Consider the following 27,127-nt stretch of genomic DNA (forward strand, 5'->3'; position numbering starts at 1 on the left):
AAAAGAAAGTTACTGCTTCTGCGCTGTGACTTTTTAAAGTAAATCTATATTTGAGAAATGCCATTTTCTACAAAAATTTTGGAGAAGCAACATAGAGCTTCTGTGAACTCATCTACACAGACAGTTTTGTGGGTATATCTCATGCTGAAATCAGTAAGGCTGCTCTGCTGAGACTGTTCTAATTAAGGCCTGCAATGACTGCTTTCCCTTAGAATTTTCCAGTCAGTAACTCCTCTCTTTATACTGACTTTATCAACAGTATTCTACCCAGTGGAACATAACAGGTTTCTTGGATGAGAAGATTAGATCATTTTGGATCTTGGTCGCTTTTACCCATATTATCTGAACAGGAGACAATCAACAACTCAAGAAGATTTTGGTATACCCGTTCTATCTACTGAGGCCTTTTGTTTTTTAATTGTTATGGGTCAGGTTGCCTTTCATTCAAACTAAACCACTGAGCTCCTTTATGGTAACAGATAGCTGCAACAATGACGTTCTTCACCGCAAACACACCACCACCCAAATCAAAGAGAAGTAAAAGAGTGCACAACTGAGGAGTTGTATTGTTTGTGAAAGTTTGTGCATTTGTGAAGGGTAAGTAGAAAAGACCAAAGGAGCTGACAAAGTGTGGAGAGCAGAGGATGATACCAAATGCACCCTGAACAAGTTCTGTAAAACTTGTTCTCTGAAAAAGCCTTTTTTTTCCCCATGTGTTTTTGAGAATGTATTACGGAACATGTGTATGCATTTCATGCAGTTTATTCTCGTCACACTTTCAGAGTGAGATTCAGTTGCCTAAGATAACCTAAGGTGTCTGAGACATCCATGTGGGCCTTTATGATCTTATATGATCCACTGGTTCTTTGAAAAACAAAACTCTAACTAGGTCAGTTGCAAGTCCTTTTTTATAGACATTAAAGCCTGTTAACATTTTCAGTATTTAGCATCACAAATTTAATCTGTATGATTAACTGTGCAGCTCCCTTTCACTGTCTGAAGTGTGCTTGGTTAGTCCTAAGCCTCTTGAATCTTCTGTTGTTCTCTGGTCTGAATGTGTACAATTTACTTCTTCCTCACTACAACACTTTTCACCTGTCTTCATTTCACTTCATCATGTTATTTCAGACCATTTATTTAATTTGTCAAAAATATCTTAATCTTGTCAAATGTCACCTGGTCATCTTCCTGGCTTATTTTTTCCTCTTAATTTTCTCTGGCAGGCCTTTCTCTGCAAAGCAATCTCCTGGAAATGCAGCATATGCTCAAATAGATTATCCCTTGCAACTGAAGGAGAAGATTTACAGCAGGGAATATGCCTGAGTGACAGTGTATTTTCTCAGGTAAACAATGTAGATTTTTTACAAAGTAATCTCATTCTGAGTGTGGGGTGTGCAGACTTGGGGACCCTGTCACATTAGTACAAGAGATCAAATAAAGGAACTTTCCCTGAGTTTCTAAAGCATTCTCTGTAGTAATGTAATTTTCTGCCAAGCCCCTCACCAAAACAAGTGGCTCTGCAGCTCATTTGGCTGGTGTTTAGTTCCCTGAAATAGCCTTTGCCATCTTATGTGGAGCAGATGCATCTAAAATAACATCACATTGCTTTCTTAGTGGATGTCTTCAGTACTGTGAGCCTCATTTCTCATAATATTGCCTGACTACAACGTCCTGAAGGGCAAGTGTTTCTTCATTAGATGCTGATCACCCGACTACAATCCCAAGAGGGTGAGGATCAGAGGGGACACAGGAGCTGAGCCTCAGCTGTAGGCAGACTGGCAGTGTAGCAGTCCCAGAGAAGGGACAGGAAGGGGAGGGAGCCACTGGCCGCTGGCCCACGGCTGCCCTGCCGGCTCTGCCCACCCTGCCGTGCCGTGCCATACCGTGCCGAGCCAAGCTGTGCAGTGCTGTGCAGTACTCAGGGTTGCTCGATGCAGGCTGCCGGCTGCGGCCGCCGGAGCTGTCCAGCCGCTCGCGCCTGACTCCCCGCAGCTCCAGCCATCCCCGCCATGCGAGAGCGATGAGAGCAGCTCCTCCAGACGCAGCCTGGCAATGGAGGATGATTTATTCCAGCTGAGACAGCTGCCGTAAGTAGCGCCGATAGGGGAGCAGGGATGCGCAGGGTTTCTTCTAAGCAGGCTGCAGGAATATTTTGAATCCTTGTGATTTTTAAGGAAATTATTTATGGAAAGTGTCCTAGGCCCCAGGAAGCAGGCCATTTTCCTTGTATATCTGCCTGAGTTCAGCATCCTGGGGGCATCAAGGGATTCATTTGCTATATAAATTCACTCAATTTTTATTTTTGCGTGAACTTTACAATGGGGGAGATAAAAAGGAGCAGACTAAAACCTTGGAAATGGCAAAAGGTTTTGTGAGAGGAAACCCTACTATTGCATTTGCAGGGTGGATTGCATCTGTAAATAACGCTGTGCTAGGGAAGGCATCTTCCTTGGCTTTCTGTTTCATGCCACAAACTGATTGCATACCATAACCTTTTTTGCAGAGGTGTGTTTGCAGTGCATATCATTAATATTTGTTAACTGTATGTTTTGAAGAAGCAGACATTACTGCACAGGGAAAATGCTGTTATGTATGACGAACTACTGTCTGTTGGGATGTGGTTCTGAGATCTTACAAAAAGGTGATAAAAGCATTGCTGCGTTTAACGGCAACATTTCCTTTCCTTTTCATGAATGCAAAATGTTTCCTTTAAAAATAAATGCATTTCTCTTAATGCTCCATTATCATATGGTTTAAAATACATTCATATTTTTAAGTCATTGACTCTGTAAGGCAAGAAATAAATACTTAAAGTTGATTTTAGACATTAATAAACTCATGTCAGTGACAGAGCAAACAATCTCATGATTTCTAATAGTTTCTAAGAAGTTGGGAAAATGGACATGAACTCCAGATATTTTTAAAGAATTTGTTCTGGTGCATTCAACTTGTCAGTAAAAGGAAGGATGTATCATTTCATTAGACCATTTTTTCACATTTTTTTTTTTTAAACAAAGCACGGAAGAATGCTCTAAAGTATTTTGCATCTTTCAATGTAGGTGTAATTAGAGTTACTCACTATTGTGAGATCTTGCAGACAAATGCAGTGCTCTGAAATATCTCATCTGCAAAGAATTTTTCATTTGTGTTAATCTGTTTCATAGGTTCTTAGGTGAAAAACATTTTTTTTTTTAATTTCCTGCGATGAGCAATGGGGCCAGGTACTTTCTGCTGGATTGCTGTTGAAATAGCTACAATTTTTAGACCTTCACTGTGCTCTGTGCTTTGTCTATTTCAACAATATTTGAAAATATGAAACAGTAATACAGAGGTTTCATGATCAGATGCTTTATGGACAGAGAGGTTCTTAGCATGTTTATTTTGCTTGTGGCTTGTTAGGACCCTGGATAGTTACCAGCATAGATTGGATGAAAGATTCTCAGTCATAATTCCGTGGAGTAGTTGGTATTTTAGACTCCCTGAAGTCTGGGGAAAAGGTGTCTATATACTTCAGTGGTCCTTGCATCAAACTTTGAGACTGCTGAAATTTGAGTAATAGTCCTTCTTAAGAAAGTACACAAATACAAAACTCTATGTCGCATATAGTTAAAACAGATGCTTTGTAAATAATATATGAATGGTGCTTTCATATTAATTGCCTTTTGTAATAAAATAGCATCCCATGGGCATATAAGTTTCATTGTTTGCTTGGTGAGAGTATGTATTTTGTAGGTCATATAAAGATTACATCTTCAATAACAACTCTAAAGCTAGAATTAAAGGGATAAGGATTACTTATGTTTTTCATGTAGGGTCAACAAAGGAAAATTCAAAACAAGGTAGCTGTACTGAGGTAAAAAAAAAAAGAAGAATTTAAAATTGAGTTTCAGACTCTAACTAAATATGAACCTAAACTCAGAGAACTTTGTTTTGTCTTTTCTTATAACTGAATGAAGGATCCTCTACACATCCCAACTCGGCACGTGGGATAAATCTCAGTTCCGCTGCAGTCAGTGTGGCTTTCTTGTTGATTTTGAAGAGGTCTGGGATTTTGTTCTGTGTGCTTGTATTTAAGACATTCAGATGTTGTCTTTGAAAACAAAAAAGGGGGACTCTGTTGTTTGTCTGCCAAGACACAAAGGCTAGAGAAAAGCCTTCTGTGTCCTGCTGCAGTTGAGAGCATTACTGATACAGCATTACTGATATAGTACAAGGAGTATTTTTACCCCGTGCAGGTCTTGAAGCGCTCTGTGTACCTGAAAAAACATCCTGAAACATCTCAAAAGGCTGCAAATCAGTTATCCTAAGGATAAGTGATCTCACAAACTGGTCACTGTACTTCTTTCTCTCTGCAGGATGCTGCCAGCATATCATTAGTGTGTGCAATTTCCTTGATGGGGCATGGTCAGGGAAATAATGTGTGTGCCAGGATTGCTCAACAACAGAATTTGTATCCCTTTGCTTTATGGTTCTACCAGAGAGAAATTCTGAGCTGAAGTCGAGGACTCCCCTATTTGTAGACAACCTCATGGATGACTGAGATGTTCATTCCACCACCCTCTTATTTATCGTTGAACCAAAATCCATTTATAGGAGCTGTATACATTGCCCATCACTTTGCCATATATTAAGTATTGATTGTGTCACCAGCACTTGTAAGAGAAAATTAGAGTTGAGGTGTTGCCAAATACAAAAGGTCTTTCAAATCACCTTTAAAAATATCATACATGCATGTCAGTTTGCTGCCACTGCAGCTGGCAAGGATACTGATAGTTTAGTTTTGCTGACCAAAGGATTAAACCAAAGTTCAAGATGCTCTCTGCTAGCCTTTACTGTGAAATTAAAATATTTAGTTGCTGGAAGTCAGAACAGGCAGAAGCAAGACTGAACTAATCTATTTCCCTAAAAACTACTTCACTGAAGTCCAAGAAATTGCCAAGGTGAAAAAGTTGCACTGATATTGCAGAGCCTGCAGATAAAGTGAAGGAAGCTTGAGGTGTCTGTTACATTAAATATTGTAGATCTGCATCAAAATCTTTATTTGGCCACACAAAAATTAAATGATGAAAGATAGACATTGATATTCTCTCCAAGCCCTGGTCAAGCCAAGAAAATGTCAGTGTAGCTATGCAGGAAGCCACCGTGAAAATGTGTGGAAATCACTGTGAACTACATTCAGGCATATGTAGCATATTCCTCTGTGGTGGACTTTGATATTCATGCTTCCTGGATAAAGAGTTACCACAGTTTTTGCTCTATATTTGCAGCTGACTTTTGGCATAATTTATGCTTGTCACCATATGAATGGTAAAGTAAATATTGCCTACCGCTTAGTATATGAAGATATGGAGGGACATTTGATCTCTGCTGAAAAATAAAAAGAAAAAGAAAAAAAGATAAAATCATCCAAGCAAATATTTTTGATTCTGTATTCAGTATTCAATATTCCCTGCCAAGGAACTGAATATCAGAGTTTAGAAAAATGTATATGCAATATCTGGTCCTTTACTTACCAGATCCCATGTTAGCTACAGATATTTGAACCTTCATTCTGCAATTTCTTGTGCAGGGCAAAGCAGAGAATGTAAAGTTTTTGAGCTACATTGGAAAAGAAAAGTGAAGGATGGCTAATGATGCAAGAAATATTAGTGAATGGATGAAGGTCTCATAGCCTGTGCAGCACAACCTTACCAGTCAAAATGCACACTTAAGATGAGGCGCGCGGGGAGAAAATGGGTTTGTCTGAGAAGATGTGGCCATAATTGTGACCATTAGCGTGTACTTGTTGCTGAATAGGCAGGAGTAACTTGGCAATGGGCTTGCACAGTACTGAAATAGGCTTGGGTTCCTCTGCATACCTAATCTCGCTTGTCACTCTGACTTGGACTTATTTTGCCCTTCTGAAATGTGGGGCCAAGTCCTTAGTGACCAGGGATCATAAAATTATTATCATGCACATTAGATGTATTCATTGAAAGGAGAAACAAGTAATGGAAAGTTAAATTTTCACTTTCAATATCTGATCAAAGCCTGTTTCTCACACTGAAAAATAACGCATAAAGCAATTTCCAAGAAATTGTAAAAAAAAAAATTGATTTTAGTGTTTGTTTCCCATTTGCATTAGTTACTCTATAAAGCTATTTTGTTCTGTAAAAAATATATACATCACAAACGGTAAATCCTGAGATAGCACATTTATTCTTTGTTTATTTTACTTCTGTTACATGTATCTGCATTTTTATGTGGTGTTAATATTTATAGGCCTGCACTGAACAATTCTTTGCAAAAGCAATTTATCCCAATGGGATCTGTTTATGAAATAATTTTACATAAATAAAATGTCCAAACCTTAACTGGTTTCCCCTAGAGAGAATATAGAAAAGCTAACCATCAAGATGGCAGGTAGTTAAGATGTTTCTCACAGCCATATTTTTTAGTTTTGCATCCACTAGTTGAGGAACATTCTGTTAAAAAAAAATCATGTAGAGTTAAATTCTTTACTTTTTTTATCTAAACATAATAGTTACAATTTCCTTGCAATTGTGAGCACTCTAGAATTTTTTTTAAAAAAAGTTTATGTTTAAAAATAGGAATGTGTGATTTTTATCAGTATGCTAGCAGTGTTTGTTGCAAATATACTAGGAATATGTCACCTTCATCCACTTGATTGGTTTGCTATTTTAATTTGTCTGTAATTGTTATCTCTATCGATTAATTGTATCAGGAGAGAGAGGAGGGGAGCAGACCTTTTCTTGACCAGTAGGAAGAAGTGTTGTCACCTGCTTTTCTGCTGAATACCAAACATTCCTGGATGGTTTTCTTCTGTGAAGATGAGAATTCCCAGCTAACCTTTATGGCACTGAGATAGTTGCCTGTGCTAAAATGATCCTAATTCTTAATGCTCTCAGAAACAAGGGTGATCTTGCCCTGCTGCCACACAGAGCAGAGGCTTATGACCACTTTCCTTCCCAGGAGACACCTCCAGACCGCAGAGCAGATTTTAATTTGGCCTGCTGCAGACACTGACACTGAAGCCCTTCTTACTTACTTTCACTTTTGCTACACAAACACATTCGTGGAAGTATGTCAGACTGTGGAATGACTAAAGACATAGTTGAAATTAAAAGTAATGATATAATGTAATAATCTACTCTAACTTGCCAATTTTTTATCAAGAATTAAGATAATGGCTAGTGTAGATATATCCTGGTGCTGAGACTTCATCATTTCTTTGGAAGTTAAAGATCCTTTATGGGAGAGGAGAACTTCTCAGCGCTGGACTCTCAGCCCATCCATGCGTTGTGTGTTGCCTGTCTTTAAAGTAGCACATAAGTATCAAAATAATTCCCTTCTTGTACCTGTACAGGGAGAAGAGTATATGTAGACCACCAGGTGGACATGTGTTTTGTTTCACATTTCAGTGCTCCCACTAACATAAAAAGTTATAAGAACATGTAAGTTAGAAAAACATGACAAAATGACATATATTTAATGTGAACCATTTTTTTGTGTGCCTAGACATTTATTGTGAATTAAGCAGAGCTGTGTCATTGAATTTCAGATGGTTTGTCCTTGTAGGAAGAACCCAAATTTAATTTTCCACGCTGTTTTTGTAAGAGTGATTTGTGTCCTAGGAGAAGCAAAAGTCCTGAAATTTGGCAGGTAGTTTAACATTACTTAATGAAATAGGATTCATAAGATAATTCAGCAAATTGACTAAGTTTTTTCTTTGATGTTGATGATGCTTCTGTGACTATAGACATGATTGCTTTTATCTCTGAATGTTTTAAACAGAACTGGAATCTTTAATGTTATATAATTAATTAAATACCTGTATTTTAAGAAACTTTGATTTCCAGTACTTGCTTCATTTGAAAGTGAGGCTTCCCACGTCCAGTGTCTTTCAAGAGAAGAGTTCATGTACCAGAACATGATACAAAACACATCTGTTTGGTGTGTGAACACATTAGTTTGACTAATGTTTGTTTGTTTTAAATTGTTTTTTTTTTGGGGGGGGGGAGGGGGGGGCGTGTTTTAAGCTTTGCAGTGTAAGGATATAGTTACCACAGTGATGGCTCCGTAGAGATTATTTGGACAGTAAGGATGGATAACATCCTATTTGCCCACAGATGATGACTGCATTATATAGTAATGTACCTCCCAGTTTTTCCAAGGCCGATAGCAACCAAAGATTACTGTATGAGCATTCTTTGTGAATGTGAAACAGCGTAGGGTGGGGAGAGGAACCTGGCTGCTATTAGACTAAATGTGATTTCAGAACTAACTAAACACAGCTTCAACCTGGAAGAGACACACCAAGGTATTAAATCTTGTTTCTGTATTCTTAGGGTGGTTAAGTTTCGCCGCACTGGGGAAAGTTCAAGGTCAGATGAGGATGCAATTTCAGGAGAACATGAAATTCAGATTGAAGGTGTTCAGACAGAACTAGAGGCTATCGAGCTAGAGGATGGAGCTGCAGTGCCAAAGGAATTTGCCAACCCAACTGATGGTGAGCAGGATTCTGGTTTTCCCTTAAAGAAAAAGACATGGCTTTTTCATTTCAGTCATATATCAGCCAAGCAGAATACATTTGGAGAAGTAAAAGATTCCTAGATCAAAGAGAGAAACAGAAACACAGGCAAATCATGTTATACTTGAAAATCATGGTTTACCTGCATTGTCCTCTGAGGATTGCTTTATATGTTTGTTCTGATGTTATCAGAACTAGACATTTTTAAGGAGTTGTATGTTCAGTTGTCATCACCTATTTCATATAGGAGGTTTATGTAAGTTCCTTCAGAGCTGATCAGGGCTCCTAAAACTTTGCCAAGTTTACTGGAGCAGTTACATGTGATTCACCTTCAAGGCTGAGCATGAAGCCTCTGCAGTGTTCTCGTCTCCCACTTGCCTAGAGGACAAGAGGGAAAGAATGAATGAACATCCCAGGCTTTGCCTTCTGCCTCAGAGTGAAATGCTGACTGTCCTGAAGACAACACAATTTAAAAGATACCAGAAGTGGTGTTTTTGTCTTGACCCAAGGCATACTAAAATTTGGTAAGATGGCTATTTTCGCAGGGACTTGTTGAAGTCTTGATGCAGTTTGAAGCCAGAATACCATGGAGTGAGCTGGGTAAATTTCTCAAAAAAACTCAGTGCATCAGTACAAGTCTGGAGATATGTGCAGCTAGAGAGAAAATTTCAGTTAGTGCATCACCCAAAAGAAAAGCATATGATGCAAATTCCCATTATGCTGGGCTGCAGTACTAACTCCTCAAATGCCTGGGCTTGAAATCAGAATCGGTAAGGTTGGAAGGGACCTCTAGAGATCACCTAGTCCAACCCCCTGCTCAAGCAGGGTCACCTAGAGCATGTTAGACAGAGTTGCATCTAGGTGGGCTTTGAATATCTCCAGACAAGGAAGGAGACTCCACAACCTCTCTGGGCGACCTGTTCCAGTGCTATGTCCAACTCTCAGCAGTATATTCTAAGACTAGATAAAGCTTTTCTATAAAAACAGAATTTTAGTGTAGCAAATGTATTGTGTTATAACTGCTGGAATGCTTAAAACCTTGAGACTTAAATTGATCTAAACCACTAAAAAATAAATTCCCTTTTGTTATATTTTTCATTTTGCATTTGAACAAATGAATTTGAGATATCTCCGATTCTTCAGATAAGACAAAATAATGAAGTGGTGATAGTTTGGGAAACAACAAGCGTCAGCATTTTTAACAAAACTCTGTTTTGAGATTTATATATCCTAAGAAAATTCTCGTTTCAAATAATTACAGCTTGTCTTTTAGTTCAATCAAATATTTTTTGTGCTTTCTATCACATATATATTATTGCAATGTGCTGCTAGACAGCTTGCATACATCTCACTAGAGGAAACTGCAATTCAGTGGCTGGTGAAATCACTCCCAGGAGTTGAAGTTTGGAAGTGTGCTGAAGTCATTGGTGCTATACTGATTTACTGCTATATGAATCAAATAAAAAATTCTAAGAATATTTAGAATTGTTTTGTCGTTAGCACAGTTCTTGAAGAACAAGGAAATTTGTCTGAGTAGGAATGATATAAAAGCTAAGTGAATCTCCTAGTTATTTATTTTATATCTAACTAGATGACCCAATTAATAAGGGTCATAGAAATACTGTATTCATAGAAAATACTGTCTCAAGGTATGTCCTTTACTAGGAAAGGATACACTTCTGCACTAGAATTATTTTCTTTCTAGATACTTTTATGGTGGAAGATGCGGTAGAAGCCATTGGATTTGGAAAGTTCCAGTGGAAACTCTCTGTTATTACTGGATTAGCATGGGCAAGTAATTGTTGTCAAAGTCAATTGCATGATCATCAGTTGGGGAACTCCAGGGATTTCAAATAATACAGCCGTTCTCTGCAGATAAAATATTTGAAATCCTAAAAGGACAGCTGGACTCAAATCTTTTTTTGTGGTGATAATGAATAACTTATTGGTTTCTCTTTCTCTGAACTTTTTATAAATCAGTGTGAAAAAAACAACTCTAATTCTCTATTCCATATAGAGAATTCTGTTTCAAATGAAAGGGGTACTAGGCTACTCCTACAGGAGCAGATCTCAGTTTTCATCCAGAGATTTTATCACACTCATCACATTAGCCAAGTTCTCTATTTTCTGTATTAGTCAATATATCATTCTTGTTACCTGTTTCAGCTGAACAGCTAACCAATACTTCTAGTTTTAATCTTGGTGTCAAAAACAGAAAAATGGACTTTGTTTTCTCTTTTTGGCTACTTCTAAAGCATTAAATGCAATGTCTGCTGAAGTATATTTTAGGATAACAATGTCTGGAGTGTAACAAGGCTAATTTCAAGAAGATGTATTATTGACTGCTATGTCAATCTAATTTTCAGGCAGTTACTTATTTTTGTTTCTTTTTTTACCCTTCTAGATGGCAGATGCTATGGAAATGATGATTCTAAGTATCTTAGCTCCTCAGCTTCATTGTGAGTGGCGATTACCAAGCTGGCAGGTTGCATTGCTCACATCGGTAGGAAAAATAACTGACAGCTCCTGTGTTCTGTAAGGTTTTTCCACTTATTGTTATTCAGACATTATGATTTATATTCCAAAGTTGAATCTGTTCATGGCCTTTGCAGATTGCCTTTGGCTCAGAAGAGTATAGGAGCGTTTTTTAAAAGCCAAGAGCATGAAGAAATGAAACTAAGTGAGAACTGATGAGATTTTCCAAGTTTCAGGTTCCACATTTCATGTAATTTCCAGGAAATTGACCTAGACTCAAAATTAGAACCATTTGATAAATTGAAAAAATGACTAGTAAATTTTGGCCATCTTTTTTGAAAATCTTTCACCACATTTAAGCTCCCTGATATATAGACAGATAGGAAGCCATGAGAGAGAGCATGCAATTGCTTTTTGAGGTGGATGATCCAATGATCTTTGTAAGCAGAGCTCTTATAATACTACCGGTAAGAGTAGTGCTATGATGTTGGAACCATGCTATGTCTTTAGAGATACTAGTTTTGGGAACCTTCTCTCAATATATGTCACTGTTGTGAGGCATGCACTTCAACTCATAAAACATTTCTTTTTCATGTAGCTTTTAATGCCAGTTGTATTATGTTAATTGGTCAAAATGCTCAATAGATTTAAATCACTTAAAATGATGTTCTTTCCCATACTTGAATGCAGCTAGCCCATTTGAAGGTGAATCTTACTTGCACTTTCAGCTCAGCACAATTTTGCTTTTTGTGACCAAAGTCAGAAAGAAAGAGTCAAAGAATATGAGAGAAAGGCGATCATTCAAACAATGATTTGACAAACAGACACTGCTTCCTACCCCACTTACCACTCGAGGATGCACTTCATGCACTTCTTTCTCAGACAAAATTCCTATGATTTTAATGCACTGATATGGGAAACGTGGTTTTTGCCATTACCTTTACTGGGCAGGATTTCATTCCTCTCCATCTGCAGACTAAACAATACTTTTTGCTGTCAGCACTGTAGAGAACATGATATGTTTTCTTTGATACCTCAGTCTTTTTTTTAGATTTTCCTAAGGTTGTAAGATCTAATTTTATCTCCATTCAAATCTCAGACAAACAGCTGGTGAGACTGACAATAGGAGACTGGAGGTGAGCTGACTGAGACATACTGTACCAGCACTGGGTTCCTAGAATGACTGTATCCTGCAAAGGCCTTAAGCAACACTGATCAACTTTTGGTCGTGAATAGGCTCACTGAAACTGGAGAATTAGCATGTTGCAGGACTAGGCTCACAATGTGTATGATACCAGAGCGCACGTTCAAACTGTTTTTTCACTGAACAGATTTTTTTTGCTAAGATGACTTGAGGGGTACCTTGTTGCTTCCTCTCTCCAGCCCTGGCACTTCTTCCTGTCTCCATAGCACAGTTGTCTGTCCCCTCAAGTAATGCCGATGAAACTCTTTATGAGGCCTTACTGTGAAAAAGTTTTTGCGGGATATATATTAAAAGCCTTCAGAAGAAAGAAAAAAAAAAAAGAAAGAAGGAAAACAAGACAAGATTTCCAGTTAGCAGCAAATTGCACTCTCCAGTCATTTTTGTAATTCATTTTCTTTCCATTTATCAAAAGTCTGAAAATATTCAGCCCTAATTCAGTAGTTCTCAAAAGTTCCCTGAGCATTTTGCTGTATTGCTAGAGCTTAAGTTTTCTGTTTTCGTTGTAAAATTGTCTCCTCTTTGCTGTCATATAGAAATTTTAACTTATCTTTTTGTTAAGGGGAAGATTTTTTCTGGTGTTCCATAGGTCGTGTTTGTGGGAATGATGTCCAGTTCTACTCTCTGGGGAAATATTTCAGATCAATATGGGAGAAAAACAGTAAGTCTTCAGGTCTTACTGGGCTAGATTCTAGTATTGTTGCACTGTGCATGTTTCAGTGCATGATATTCACAAATACCATAATCCACATGCATGAAGAAGAGTTAAGTAGACCCAGAATTTATCCCCTGTGAAACAAAAAGACAGAAATTTGAGAGAGGTAGCAGAAAATCGAAAGTGAGAAAAATAAAGGCTAAAATAAGCAAGGACTTGACTGTATTACAAAGCAAAGTATATTTTTCTTGTAAAAGTTTCTATGAAAATCGGGCTACAATGCAGCAAATCACTTAAATGGATTGCTTGTACAAATGGATGGATTTTGTGCTCAGGCATGTACATGCATCATCTGCTGTTACATCATGTAACTGTTCTGGGACCTCCTTTGCCACTTTTGGCCATTCTTTGGGAAACGTTTAACTATTGGGCTTACAGAAATAGCATCCTAGAGGATTTTCTGCGCTTTCTGGTTTTGAAACTCTAGTTTAGATTTTGTGAATTTGTCTTACAGCGGAGACTTTCTTTTCCCTGTGCTTGTTTGTTAAATACAGGGGCTAAAGATCAGTGTGTTATGGACGCTGTATTATGGGATCCTCAGTGGTTTTGCACCAGTGTATAGCTGGATCTTGGTGCTGAGGGGCCTGGTGGGCTTTGGAATTGGAGGAGTGCCTCAGTCGTAAGTAAATATTCACAAGTCCAAACTTTCTTTTTTCTATCTTTTTTGTTTCATTTTCAATAAATGCTTGTGTCAAATTGAACATGTCCCTCTATTGCGTTGCCCCTAAACCTATTTTTCAGTAAATATTTTGGAACTGGTATATTAAACTCTGAGGAGTCTTTGAAGATATCTGATATATCTGTGACTTTTATGTGGAAAAGCTGGCTAGCTAAATATAATGTGTTATATGCCCTAAGTCCTATTAAGCTGCTTTCATACCCTCAGATAAACCAGCATGAAAGTGAGAGGCTCAAATAGCCCACCTAGCAATGAGTAAAAAAAAAAAAAAAAAAAAAAAACAGACATAATATTTTGTTGCTGTGCTTAAACGCTGCATTTCCAGATTGTATCAGGAGAGTCAATAAGGGATGATGAGGACTTGCTGCAAGATAGGTCATGACCTAAACACTAGCTGATAGAGATACAGCTGAGCCAGGACTCCTAGTACTTTGTCAAACTTCAGATTACTGTTCAATCAGAGCTTGAACTTTCATGTATGAACCTGATCTAGAATTCCGAAACCAAACAGCTCAAACCTGGAGCACTTGAGATACCTTGATGGCTCAGACATATCCCTAATGAGAGTGTATTATCAGGTTATTTCTCTATTATGCCATTATTCCATTCACTGAAGAGGAAGATCTCTAAATTTTCCACCTGCAATAAATTACTCTAGGCTTTTAATTATAAATGGAAAAGGAAGAGTATAGCCATTGCCTCTCAGTGTAGTCTTTTATCCTTATTAATAATTAATATTTTGCCCCAATGGAGGTGCTATTTCAGAGTAATCGGAGCCTAACTTTGATTTATGGCTCATAGACTTTTTCACAAAGCAAGGCAATATCCTGTCTTTTCTGTTGCCATTCCCAGTAATCCAGATAAAAGATCTAGAGCTCAGATGAAGCATCACAATATTATTGATTTTCTGTTATTACTTTCCTGCCCCTTTTTAGGAGCTGCATGAAAGAACAAAGCATATGTAAAACAGGAGAGTCCTTAGTCTATCTTATATTGACTAATGATGAGGCAGTTTCTGCCATGAAGTTCCAAGTGAGCACAATTGGAGTGAAGCAGAACAACAAAGACAGAGTGTCACAGTTAGTAATGCCTTGCACTGCAAATACATTTTAGTGTTATTCTTCAGAGCCCCAGTGGAACAGTTACATCTCAACTAATTACATTTTTACAGAGGAGAGAATAACGCACGGTGGCTATGTGACTTACTGAGAGTCAAAGAAGAGACAGTTACAGAACTCGGAGCAGATTCCATTGCTCCTAAGACTCCTGTTTTTTTGCTATAACTATAATAGTGCTTCCTTTAACAGTAAATATATATGAAACAATAAAAGTAGCTCCTTTATATACTTTTAAGTAGGCTATATAACACTGGATATGAGTGGCTGAATTTGAATGGAATGACATGGGTATATTTATAAATTGTATCATTGAATTCTGTAATGAGTATGAGATAGAGATATTGTGAAAGGTGCTATTAAAAGTATGCATCCAACAATAACAAATTAATTGACTATAGCAGATATCCCTTTACTTCCACATATAGGAGCTGCACCTGCGAGGCTGTTGGTTGGCCTCCACCGGGAATCTTCTGTGTGATATTATGTAACACTGAATATGAATATTCACAATACCAACATCCAGACTTGCAAAGATGCAAGTGTTCTCTTAAAAAAAAATCAGTTCTATACAGCATTAATTGCCCTCTGCTTTTTGTGCTGCAGTGTATAAGGGACTACTCCACATTTCATGGCATGTGATTCTGCTTCTTTCTCCTCTAAATCACTGATTTAGTATAATATTGTTTACAGCTTTATATTTCAACAAAATGAAACAGGAAGTTTTGGGGAATTACTCAGAGATCAATCTACCACTTGTCAAGTTAGTAGGAGTTTAGTCACTTACTTCAAAGGAAGCCCCAGGAGTTTAGAGGCAGAAACAGGATGAGTCAATGGAATGCAAATAGAGTAGGAGCAAAGAACGGCAAGTCTTCCCAGACTTTTTGAAGAAGACATGAGAACCCTGACTACCTGCTGGCCCTTGCATCTATCCTCAGGAAATAATCACACAGTAGCTGTATGATTACAGTTTATTACCTTTTCACATAATCGTGAAACAAAGATTCTGCAGACTAAGATGATTTCTTTTTAGATTCCCACAGTAAAAGAATGCAAATTGTTTTATACCAGCGACACAATCAGACCTTGGAAGTAGTCACCTCTTAGAAAATTGAAACCTGGCAGAGTAAACCAGTGTGAAAATCTTTGAGCCAGTTGTAAAGCCCCAAGCCCATCAAAAGTTATGTGTTCAATGATGACCACACTGAGAATACGGGGATAATGACCATCTCAATCAGAACAGGGTTATTAGAACATGTGCACCAAGAACTGCTAGATTTAGTTAACTTGACTATAAAGTTACAATGTCACATGAAAGGAGCAAATTCTCTCCTCCCCTGCAGTGATGAACTAAAGGGGATTATTCTGATGTTGAAAGGGGAGTCTGAACCAGTGTCCAGTCTTACTGGTTCTGAGGGCTAGGAAGGGTTTTGTGTTATTATGCTGTTTGGCAATTTTAGCAAAAAGCAGTAAATTTTAGTAAAACACTGAAAGATGTTCAGGTGTACTAACGTGACATTTTTCTCAATGTGCTAATGTATTTTTCTCAATGTTCACTCTTTACAGGGTAACCTTATATGCTGAATTCCTTCCAATGAAAGCCAGAGCAAAATGCATTTTATTAATAGAGGTGAGCATTGTAGCTATGTGTACTGGTCCCTCTGACTATAGAAATCTTATCCTCAACTACTATCAGATCTGTTTGTCCAAGTTAGTGTGGAGCTGAGGTTACCTTCATAAAGCAAAAGCATAGAGAATGCAAGATCTGCATGGACTAGGCGACTGGCGTATGCAATCAAAGTGTAATGTGGAAAAATGCTTGTGACGTTGTTGAATGGTGCTGGGCAGAACACCCTGAGCTGGAATTGACCTGAGCGAATAGGTCCAATAGTCAATGGTAACTCCACTAGTTGCAGTAGTGCTAGCTCAGGTCTAGAAGCAACAAAATACGTTCATGCAATGCTCCTCTCTTGTTGCTGAATCTGCCTTTCTGCAAATCACCTTGCATGCAGCATTGCCTAAGTTACTGCTGTGCTGCTGAAACTCAACTGGCTCATACAGAGCAAATCAGGAGAGTTTGCATTGTAGTCCACAGTCCTGCTAGGATTTGTGCCTACAGAATCAGCTCGTTGTATCCCAGTGTTTCTGAATTTATTGTGTGCAGAGCCAGCATAGTTGTGTCAGCCTCATTTTCCCCTGATTTCTGAGGTGAATGCTCACATGGAACCAGCTTGCGTATGTCTGCATCCTGCTCTCCAGAACTAAGGCTGGTGCTCCTAGAACCAGTACTGTGCACCCAGCGTTTCAGAGATTAGCACACGGGGAGCCATTTGGCTGTGTCCTACTTCCCCAGTGAAATTAATCTACATCTCAGTAGTGGATAATGGAGAACTGACTGCTCATTAAATGCAGGGCTAAATTCAGCCCTCCAGATCCAATCCAAATGTATCAAAGTCACAGAGAGCAGAGTTTCACACTATAAAGAGTTTATAGCAAAATTTACAGCCCTTCAATGGATAGTTGAAGGGCTCCCAGTGCAACTATTGAGCAGAGAACAGTACTATTACTTGTCTGCATCAGTCAGTTTGGAAGGAGCATTCTTGTGAAATCCAAACCTTCCTGAACTGAAACAACTTCTCAGTTACAAACCCAGCCTTCTAAGGTAACTGTTGCCTGGTCTTACATTCAGCTGCTTAATCTTTAGTAAATAGGGTTCAGCAGATGAATTACTTCTTTTTGTATCACTTTTATTCTGTCACTGTTTGGCTATTTGCAAGTAACACTGGGCCTGTGGGACTAGAAATATATTCCAAGTGTTAAATAGTGAGCTAACAGGAAAAGGAAACTAGTCCTTGTGTGGATACCTAATGCAGAGGAGAATAGTGCTGCGTGGGTAGGATATGTAAGAGCATGTCGTCTCCCCTATTTACTAAGAAAGTATCAATTCCTTCCTTCATCTGCAGGTCAAGCTCTTGAGAATTTGGTAGCCTGGTTTTGATGAGGAATAAAACCCACCATAAATCTCACCACAGTACCTGGGAATTATACCCATAGACAGATTTTAATAGTCATTTTGCTTAAGAAAACCGTGTGTTGAGCTTACTCCTTCTGAGAAGCTACCTACAGTTAAACACGAGTGTCTAGAGACAGTCAACAGTAGGTTTTCAAAACTGAGCTCCTGCCACGTGAGAACAAACCCTACTAAAGTGTCTGGATTTCTATTTGCATACAGTGGTGCCTTTAGCACATATGCCAGAGACATATTTGAAGTGTCTCTGGCATTTCTCTCTCCGACTGTCTCTGGAAAATGCGTTTTGGAATGTCACAAAGGAGGAGTCATTAATACAGTTTTGCCTTTTCGCCTTCCAACTCCATGCTGTAATGACTCATGCAGCTCAGCAGTCTTATTCCCATTTGTGACAGTTTCTTTTCCCTTTGGCAGGTCTTCTGGGCCATTGGGACTGTTTTTGAAGTCCTCCTAGCAGTGCTGGTGATGCCCACTCTTGGCTGGCGATGGCTTCTCGTTCTTTCTGCCCTCCCACTTTTGCTTTTCGCTGTCTTATGTTTTGTAGGTATTCTTAAGATGAATGTATGATTATTTCTCTACTATTGTGTAACCTCTTTGAAGAGAACTGTGACAGCTTCGAGCTTTCTGTTGGTATCTTTTTTGGTACATCAGAAATAATGATAAAAATGCTGTTGCTTTAACAAGGCAGTGGTGCTGCTCATTTAATAAATCCCTCCAAATCATGGGTAAGATCAGCATAATGCAGATCAGATTCTTAAAGAAGAATGTATATGAGTGAAACCTAAGCTTCAGTGCACTCTTACATAGTATCACTCAGTCTTCTCTGAGCTCAGTATCCTTGTCTGAGTAATAATTGGGTTGTTTAGCTGCTCATACTATTCCTTAGTCAGTGTCATTGTTTTTCAGGAATACCTCCAAACAGTTATACAGATGTTAATTTGCTTGCTTTTGAAAAGAGCTTAAAAAAGCAAATTTTGAAATGCCTTAAATTATCTGCCCTGGATGTTTTGGCATTCCCGCTGAGAATATATAATGTCAAGAACATGAAAAAATGCCTAGCCAAACCTTTCAGGAATAAAAATGAAGATACAGAAGGGGAAGATTTTGAATAGAGCTCCGAGTTTGTGGTGGAATTGGCAGTTTCTTAAAGCTTAACGACAGTTTTGACACTTGGCGGAAAGGTAGTTCTCTGAATCATTTAAGACTGGTTCTGTAATCCTTTCTCGTGTGTCTGCCGGAGTCAATGAGATTATTCTCTGTAAGCCCACAAAGAAAGGCCCTAGTTTGTTTATTGCTGTGCTTTTGACATCACTGTGCATCTGATCTGCTTTACTCACTTAGTGGCTGCCAGAAAGCGCCAGGTATGATGTATTGTCTGGAAATCAAGAAAAAGCCATTGCTACTTTAAAGCGGATAGCAACGGAAAATGGAGCTCCAATGCCTTTGGGAAAATTAATTATTTCCAGACAGGTATGTACAGGTAACAGACATATTAGTAATGTGGGATATGATAGAAACTGTTCTATATTCATATGTATTTTTATAAGCAAGTCAGCATTATTTAATGTCTCAACCAATAATAAAATTGATTGATTATTGTATATACTTAAACCATCTCATTTTTATTTACATGAAGAACTGAAAGTCGAAAAGACCTTTAAAGTGGGCATTAATATTATTTAACCTCACTTTAAGGCCCTATCATTAAAGAAAATCAGAAGTTGAGACTACAGAAGATTGAAATAATGTGGAATTTGCTTCTTTAATTGGGTATCTTTAGTTTGAGTCCAGTTTTCTAGAGTGGAATTGCTGCAAATTCCTGTTCACTCTCGATACATGGAGAAGTTCAGGTTCTTACTTCTGAGCTGCATGTTACTGTGTGAATCTGTCTAACAGACCAGTACATTGGGCTTCTTTTCATTTTAGCTTTATGTGGCCAACTTTTCAGCATCTCTGTCAACATGTAAAGCAGCTGTGCACTTACAGAACAAAGCAAACTTTTCTAAGAAAAGGAAGTCAAAAGATTAGTCAGCAAGCAGAAACAGAAGAGGGAGACCTGCAAACTAGCAGAAGTATAGAGCTAGGCAGGAGCCTGTAGGTAACGACAGCACTGATCAGAGGTGCAGATTTGATTTTCTAAGGTATGGATTACTGAGGGCTGGAGCTCTTGTGCCTTTCACAAATGCTTGGTTCAGTCAGGGTGACTTTGATAGGCTGTGCAGGATTGCCCTGCAGGTTTTGGAAGATTTTTGTTTCAATATGGGGTGGGAAAGCCTTTTCCTTAGCCACAAGTTTATGGGCTGAGCAAGCCACTCTCTTTATCTAAGAACCACTCACTTTAAGCGGGGTCTGCTTGCAGAGGGGTGGCCTGTGATTTCTCAATACTTTACCCTAAATCAGAGACACTGAGGAGCTGCTCTAATTTACAGGAACTGGCTGTAAGCCACATGAATCATATGCCAGCCATGGCCTGGCAAAGTTTTTCTCTGTGTTTTTCCAGCCCTTTCTTGTTTTGACAGATTCTCACCTTCCTTGTGAGGTACTAGGTTGCCTTGTGCATTAACTGGTTTTGATAACATTATGCGCCTAGAGAATTTGCTTTGGCAGAAGAATTCTTTACTTGGATTCCAGCTCTAGTATGGCTTCTACAACCTGAAGAGCTCTGAGCTGAGACTGTCTTAAACTATAGTGCACAGTAGTGTATATTATCCCATGCCACCCTTCTTCCTCTGATCCAGGACAAATCAGTGCCCTGATCTAATTTCCATTTTTTTTCCAACAGGAAGACCGAGGAAAAATGAGAGATCTTTTTACACCCCATTTTAGATGGACCACGTTGTTACTCTGGTTTATATGGTAAGAGAAGATATAAATGTCGCAGTGCCAGCACAGTTGTAAATGGCTTTTAATGGAGGAGCTTTACAGTATCACAGAAATACAGTAACTTCCACCTCAAAAAAACTCAAACCTGTATTGATTTGTAATTTATTAAACCACCCAATGAGTAACATTCTAAGTCCAATTGCCTTTTCATTTTCTAAATGCTGAGAGGAAATAGCTTTGAGATAGCATTTAATGAAAGTCCTAAGACAGTGGGTTCCATTTTGATTCGTGCTGTTTACAATAGGTTTGAGCAGCTGAGACTTTCTCTCTCATTTTCTTCCTTGCAGGTTTTCCAATGCTTTTTCGTATTATGGGTTAGTTTTATTAACTACAGAGTTCTTCCAAGCTGGGGATGTCTGCAGTAGTAAGTACTAGTCCCTCTCTTCTTTTTAAATATGCACTGTTAAGTGATGGGATGACTTTTATTGGATCATTTTTGCTAATAGTTTGGAAAAGACTGTGGCTGCCAGTGCAGATTTTAAAGACATCCATTTAAGAGGTTGCTTATTATAAACATTATTCATTCATTGTTCCTTGTTTCCTGCACAATGCAGAAAGGTCCTGCAGTGTCTCTGAGTCCAAACTGTAAAATAGCAAGGCAACCTTCAAATGAAACCTGCTAGAAAGTGTATTGTTCTTTCTTGAGAAAAGGGTGATTGAATAAATATAAGTTTCCAAATATGACAGGCCTAATTAGTTCTGAAATAGAGATTGCTGCTGCTGCTGTGGAGCTCCCAGGTTCTCAAGATGTAAATACCTGCTTGAGAAGAGACAAGGCTAGGAAAACAGCATTATTTCTCTTGCAGGTTTTTGTGTTAAAAAGTACTTTGATTGCGTCAAGAAGAGACTTATAAAGTCTGATTCCCTAGTGGAGACATAGATGTATTCAGAACACTTGTGATTAGTGAAAACTGTCTGGCAGTTGGAAAATTACAGAAAGAAGAAGAGAATGGGAGAAGAGCTTATACAACAGTCTGATAGCTATTTAGAGGTCTAACTCTGGTTAGCCTCCCCAAAGGGGCATGCATTCTTTAAACTACTAGTATTTACAAAGAAACAATATTGTTCAGTTCTCTTGAAGTGTAGATTGAATGTTAATATCCCCATTTATGTAGGGAGAAACTGAATTATAGATGGTGATTTTGCTCACTGTCGTTATAGCCCTGGATTGAAAAACAACTAAGCTTATACAGCTGATCAGAAAATACAAGTTTTCATTCTGATCAGGATGGTTGCACAGGTCCTGCCACAAACAAGACCCTTTATAAACTGTTCAGCTCCAACTCTGTCTTTGAGGTAGATCATACCTGCTATGCAGCAGCATCTTTTCAGTACATCTTTTTTAGCAGCTTCAGCAGCAAGGCTAACAAAAGCACAGCAGGAGTAGAGGAAGGTGAGCAGAGAAGACATTGTTCAAAATATGCTTTTTTTTTTCTTCTCTCTCATAGTTTCCAATAGAAGGAAAGCAGTTAAAGCAAAGTGCAGCCTGACCTGTGAGTATCTGACAGAGGAAGATTACACTGATCTGCTTTGGACGACCCTGTCAGAGTTCCCAGGTAAATGGCAGTAGGAAGCACCAGTGCTTCACTGCCTGTAGCTCAGGGTGATTGCAATGGGCACTGGTACAGGCAATGAAGTGTGCTCTCCTGTCTGTCCTGATGCCAATGTATTCGCTTTGGAGCTTCTTGCTTGGACTGGTTGATAGATGGGTCCCAATACATTTGACAAGCCCCAACACACAGTAGCTGTAGCTCTCTTCACTCCATGTGATCCCTTGAGAAAAAATCACTGGTAATTGTTTTATGGAGCTATAATGGCCCATCTGACTATGGCTTCTATCCAAGCAACATGTCAGGCATTCAGAGGAAGAGTAACAATTAAATCAAAGGGGCAGAATCACTTGAACTTTTATCCATAAATGACTTTTCAGAACTATTTTAAAATGTTCCTGGGTATAGTGAATCAATGGAGGAGCTGCTTCCTAAAGCTCTGTGTATCCCCAGCAATCAGAGCCATGATTTTCAGACAATTTCACTGAATTTCAATGAACAGTAGGACACAGGACAAGCAAGATAGTTAGTGTATTATGACTGTTGTTTCTTCAGATATAGAAGATGATCCCTAAGTATTAAGCTGTTTGAAATCAATACTGTGAGGCAGTGTTCAGGATATTTTCACTGCTCTGGAATGTAGATTCAGGGACAAATGCTCACAGAGAACCCATTTAATGAGTGAAAAGTTTTAAGTCTATGACTGTCATACACACATAGTCCCTACTTAATGTGAGAACTATCCTGCATAACAGTCATTCTGGAAGGATGTAAAAGTACAGTGGACAAAAAAGATAGTGTATACTCTTGGACTGATGCTATAGCTGAAATGACTGCTTTGATCCTGAGACATACCAAAGTAGGCAAGGAATAGTAACCTCTGTTACTGTTAGTAATAGTAGTACCTAATTACCTATTACTAATAGTAATACCTCTGAATATGACACTGGCAATACAGATACTTGAATAATCCCCATGCTTGCTGTGCCTCTGCTTTTAAAAGGATCCAAAAATTGCAGAAGATAAAATACTTAACATTGTGAGACTTGAAGAGTGTAATCTATTTGGTTTATCAAAGAGTAGGTGGGAGGTAACTTAGTGACAGCATTTAAATAACTTAGTGGGAAGAAAATACTAGGTTCTAAAGAGCTTTTAAATCTAGTGATAAAAAGATCGGCAAGGAACAAGGTTGGAAGTTGAACAAAAGATATTTCGATGAGACATAAGGCAGACATTTTTAGCAATTAGGTTGAGTAATGACTGCAACAATCAATTCAACAAAAGTCAGAGTTGAGTTCCCACTCTTACATTAGGATGCAGCCCCTGAGGGTGCAGTCATGAGGGTGAATGAACCACTGAAGCAGTGAACATGGAGCAAGCCTCATTGGCCAGGGTGTAGAGCTTGTTTTGGTCATGATACCAGTGGTGAGGCCAATTTATCCTAAACCTTTGCATAATGCCTCTGCCAGTGAAGTATTTTAAAGAAAGAGAGAACAAAATTTGAAATCTAAACAAAAGCTAGCTGCTGCAGCCTTCACCTGTGCTTGATTGCCAATACTCAATTTGTCTCCTTCTACAGGTGTATTAGTAACACTCTGGATTATTGATCGGATAGGCCGCAAGAAAACCATGGCCCTGTCCTTTTTGGTCTTCTCGTTTTGCAGTCTTCTGCTGTTTCTCTGTGTTGGAAGGTAAGTCAAAGACAATTAAAAACTGCTGCTGATTGATCTATGTTCTCTCTTGATTGTGGCAGGAGGACTGGGGGTGGTTTGAAAAGCCAGGAGCTGGTCATGTTCTCCTGGGAAAAGAATAAAGGATACTGTTAGATTTTCTCACCAGAGTTTGTAAGGAAATGAAAAGCAGAAATCCTGACTGTTCTATAATTTTGTGTAAAGAACAATTCAGAGGAGAAAGTAAAGCTTACATATGAGTAGGGAGTAGTGCCTGCACAATTTTTAAATCTTACGTGATGAGCCTAAGTAACTGGTTCGTGTACTGCTGTTCTTGTCATTTATTACTTAGGCTTTCCTCAGGCTGGCTGTATAATAATCACCAAGGTAATGCTTTACAGCCAAGTCCTATCTCTGCCTCCCATTCAGCTGCTTGAGCCACTTGTTGCCCTGGGTGGTCTAAGCACTGAGATGCAACTACATGAGTAAGCATAGACTGGTGAGACAGAAGTCTTTGTCTGGAAGACTCACACAACCTAGAAGTTGTATACAGCACTACTGATGGAACTTGGTGTCGACGTTGCAGATATGTGGGGCATGACTTTCAAAAGAACTTGGGTTCACACTTTTGTGTTCTAAAGTACCTCCTGCCTTTCATGCAGATTTTCCACAGGGCAAGTCTGTTGCCCTTGAATCATAGAGGTACCAGATTTCCAGCTGAGTTCTGGGAGTCTGTCTCTGCATATGGCCTTAGTGATGATGCAGTGATGTTTGTACTTTGGGACAGAAGAGAAAGGAAATGACAGGACAGCCAGTGGAGAGCTCTCTGAATTGAACCTTTTCAGAACATATATAAATAAAAGGAAACCTTACAAAGCTATTTAGGTAATACCTAGCTTCATATCTTTTAAACAGGAAACATGCAATCTGATTGCTTTCTAATGTATGCCTTTTTTTTTTGCTAGCACCACTCATATCTTAAGCATGTGCTGTTTATTTCAGTGGGCCACAGCTGTCAGTTAGAATGAATACACATAGAAAACTGATGTGTTTGTGGGAATGCAGATTGTTTGGCATCATTGTTATACTAAAGATCCAGAAAAAAATACAAAGTGTTCATTAAAAAACAAAAGGTCTCTCTCTAACAAAATTTAGCTTTCTTATTGCACTTGCCTCTAAGTTAAACAAACAGATTGTACAGAACAGTCCCAAACACTGCTCTCCTTTTTATTCTCACAGAAATGTTCTTACTGTGCTGCTCTTCATTGCAAGAGCTTTTATTTCAGGAGGATTTCAGGCTGCTTATGTTTACACTCCTGAGGTAAGGAAGTTGTTTGATATTTTGAGAATATTCAAGGGGAGTGAGAACATGGTGGGAAAGTCATTTTTATGACCTCTTCACAATGGACCTAACCCTGGATGTGCGTTCATGATCTCATTGTAATTGTCTAGCAGAATTTTCCCTAGTACTACTCTGTAATTTCCATTGATTTAAGAGATTGCAGGGAACAGGAGAAAGCTGTCCACTAGGATTAATGGGCTGATGTTCTGTTCATAGGTTTATCCGACAGCCACTCGTGCTTTGGGCCTGGGAACTTGCAGTGGAATGGCCAGAGTGGGAGCCCTAATAACCCCGTTCATTGCCCAGGTAAAACACCCTTCTCTTCTGGAGATTGTTGGTGCAGGAAGGTGACGGAAGGTTACAGCCTTTCTGCTGTAAGGGGAGGGATTGAAAGAGGGGTGTTGACGGCTGCCACAAAATGAGCTATCCCTTGAAGAGAGTTCAGACTTGTCTCTGAATTTACCTCTTAGTCCAGAGGCCATACAGTGGGGGATGTATGACCAAGAAGCAGGCAGCTCAGGGGAATTAAGAACACCCTGGGGGCCACCCACCTGGAGATGGGATTTGCAGGAGCCAGGGGGTTCTGCAGATGGTGCAATGCAACCTTTTTCTTGAGATCCCAGGCCAAGATTCTGAGGGCTAAAAACCTTAAGGGTAGGCAGAAAGAGCTAGATGGGAAGTTTGGAGGAGTGAGGCTGTGCAGGGACAGGACTCAGAAGCCTTTCTCAGAAGCAGTGACTCTGCAGAAGGCTAGGTGGAAAATTCATGAATTCCTGAATTTTATAAATCAGTCAAAAGTATTGCTGATAGGAAAGGATATAGTAAAAAAACAATGCAAAGGAAATTTGAACTAAGGAAGAAGAAGATCTTAAGCAGAGGGAAGTGCACAATTCAGATTAAGGAAGCTCTTGTTTCACTGATAGAAAATTGTTTTTGTGTAACTCTTTAGGAAGAGACTATATGTTGATCTCTTCCTTCTAGAGAAGGAGCCAGAAATGCCTTACCTGGAGACTGGCTCCTTCAAGGACTCCTGAATGTCTCTGCTTCCTTAAATCTTCTCTAACACATAGGGCAACAGCATCTGATGGCGTCTGTAATCTAGGATATTTTGTTAGTATTTAATAGCTATGCATAATCTTTGCAGGAAAGAAAAGTATGCAGCAGTTGATGTTAAATATTTTTTCAAAGACTGTAATTAAAAATTCTACCACTACATTATTATTTGGGTTTTTTTCCATGATAGACTCAACGGTACTCTTTTGTATTCTCTGCTATTCTTCTTCTGCAGGTGATGCTGGAATCTTCTGTCTATTTAACACTGGTGGTTTACAGTGGATGTTGCCTACTGGCAGCTGTGGCTTCCTGCTTCTTGCCCATTGAAACAAAAGGTCGTGGCTTACAGGAGTCTAGCCACAGAGAATGGGGACAAGAGATGGTTGGGAGAGGATCTCATTCCCCAGGGGTCACCAGGTCAAACTCTGGATCCCAGGAATGATAGGACATGAAATCCTACTGAAAGAATGGCTGATATGAGCAAGGTCCGTTTCACAGAAAATCAAACCCTGGAGCATAGAAAGCTGACCATACTGTCACTGCCAATGTCATGTGTCAAACTGCAGGAACTTTGGGTTGAACCTAAGCAAATTGTGTCTCTGCTGCTCTTTGCTCATACTCATAAAAGTTTTATTTCTGTATTAAGGGGCATTTGATCCAGATATCATTAGAAGTTTAACAGGAAGGGATTTTCTTAAGTCTGTTGTGCTTGCATGGTCAGCTATTGAGCTTAAAATGTCCCGTGTCAAGCAAATAGCTAACTGAATGCAACTCAGTATAAGCTGTAATTTAAATAATGTACTCTTGATGCCTAAAAGCAAAAGATTAATATTGTGTACCTGGCATAGAACACGGTGGATTCCATACACTACAGAATAGATTTTAT

General features: G+C 38.9%; 1 protein-coding gene across 1 annotated transcript; it reads left to right on the top strand.

Moving 5' to 3' along the window:
• Window positions 1-2,052: 2,052 nt before the first annotated feature.
• On the top strand, window positions 2,053-26,747 carry SVOP (SV2 related protein). Its single transcript, XM_062590147.1, has 16 exons — window positions 2,053-2,087; window positions 8,349-8,509; window positions 10,236-10,321; window positions 10,935-11,033; window positions 12,796-12,867; window positions 13,416-13,540; window positions 16,282-16,345; window positions 18,158-18,283; window positions 19,085-19,213; window positions 20,526-20,599; window positions 20,914-20,990; window positions 22,075-22,182; window positions 23,756-23,867; window positions 25,086-25,167; window positions 25,405-25,494; window positions 26,477-26,747. The coding sequence occupies exons 1-16, from the start codon at window positions 2,053-2,055 to the stop codon at window positions 26,681-26,683; spliced, it is 1,647 nt and encodes a 548-aa protein (XP_062446131.1). The 3' UTR covers window positions 26,684-26,747.
• The last annotated feature ends 380 nt before the right edge of the window (window positions 26,748-27,127 follow it).

Source organism: Rhea pennata, chromosome 17, assembly GCF_028389875.1.
Source record: "Rhea pennata isolate bPtePen1 chromosome 17, bPtePen1.pri, whole genome shotgun sequence".
Classification (NCBI taxonomy): domain Eukaryota; kingdom Metazoa; phylum Chordata; class Aves; order Rheiformes; family Rheidae; genus Rhea; species Rhea pennata.

Excerpts from the sequence above, each read along its gene's own strand:
- SVOP (XM_062590147.1), top strand. The coding sequence starts at position 2,053 with ATGGAGGATGATTTATTCCAGCTGAGACAGCTGCC. Across the intron at positions 23,868-25,085 it reads CTGTTTCTCTGTGTTGGAAG|AAATGTTCTTACTGTGCTGC; the intron begins GTAAGTCAAAGA and ends TTATTCTCACAG. Across the intron at positions 25,495-26,476 it reads TAACCCCGTTCATTGCCCAG|GTGATGCTGGAATCTTCTGT; the intron begins GTAAAACACCCT and ends CTTCTTCTGCAG.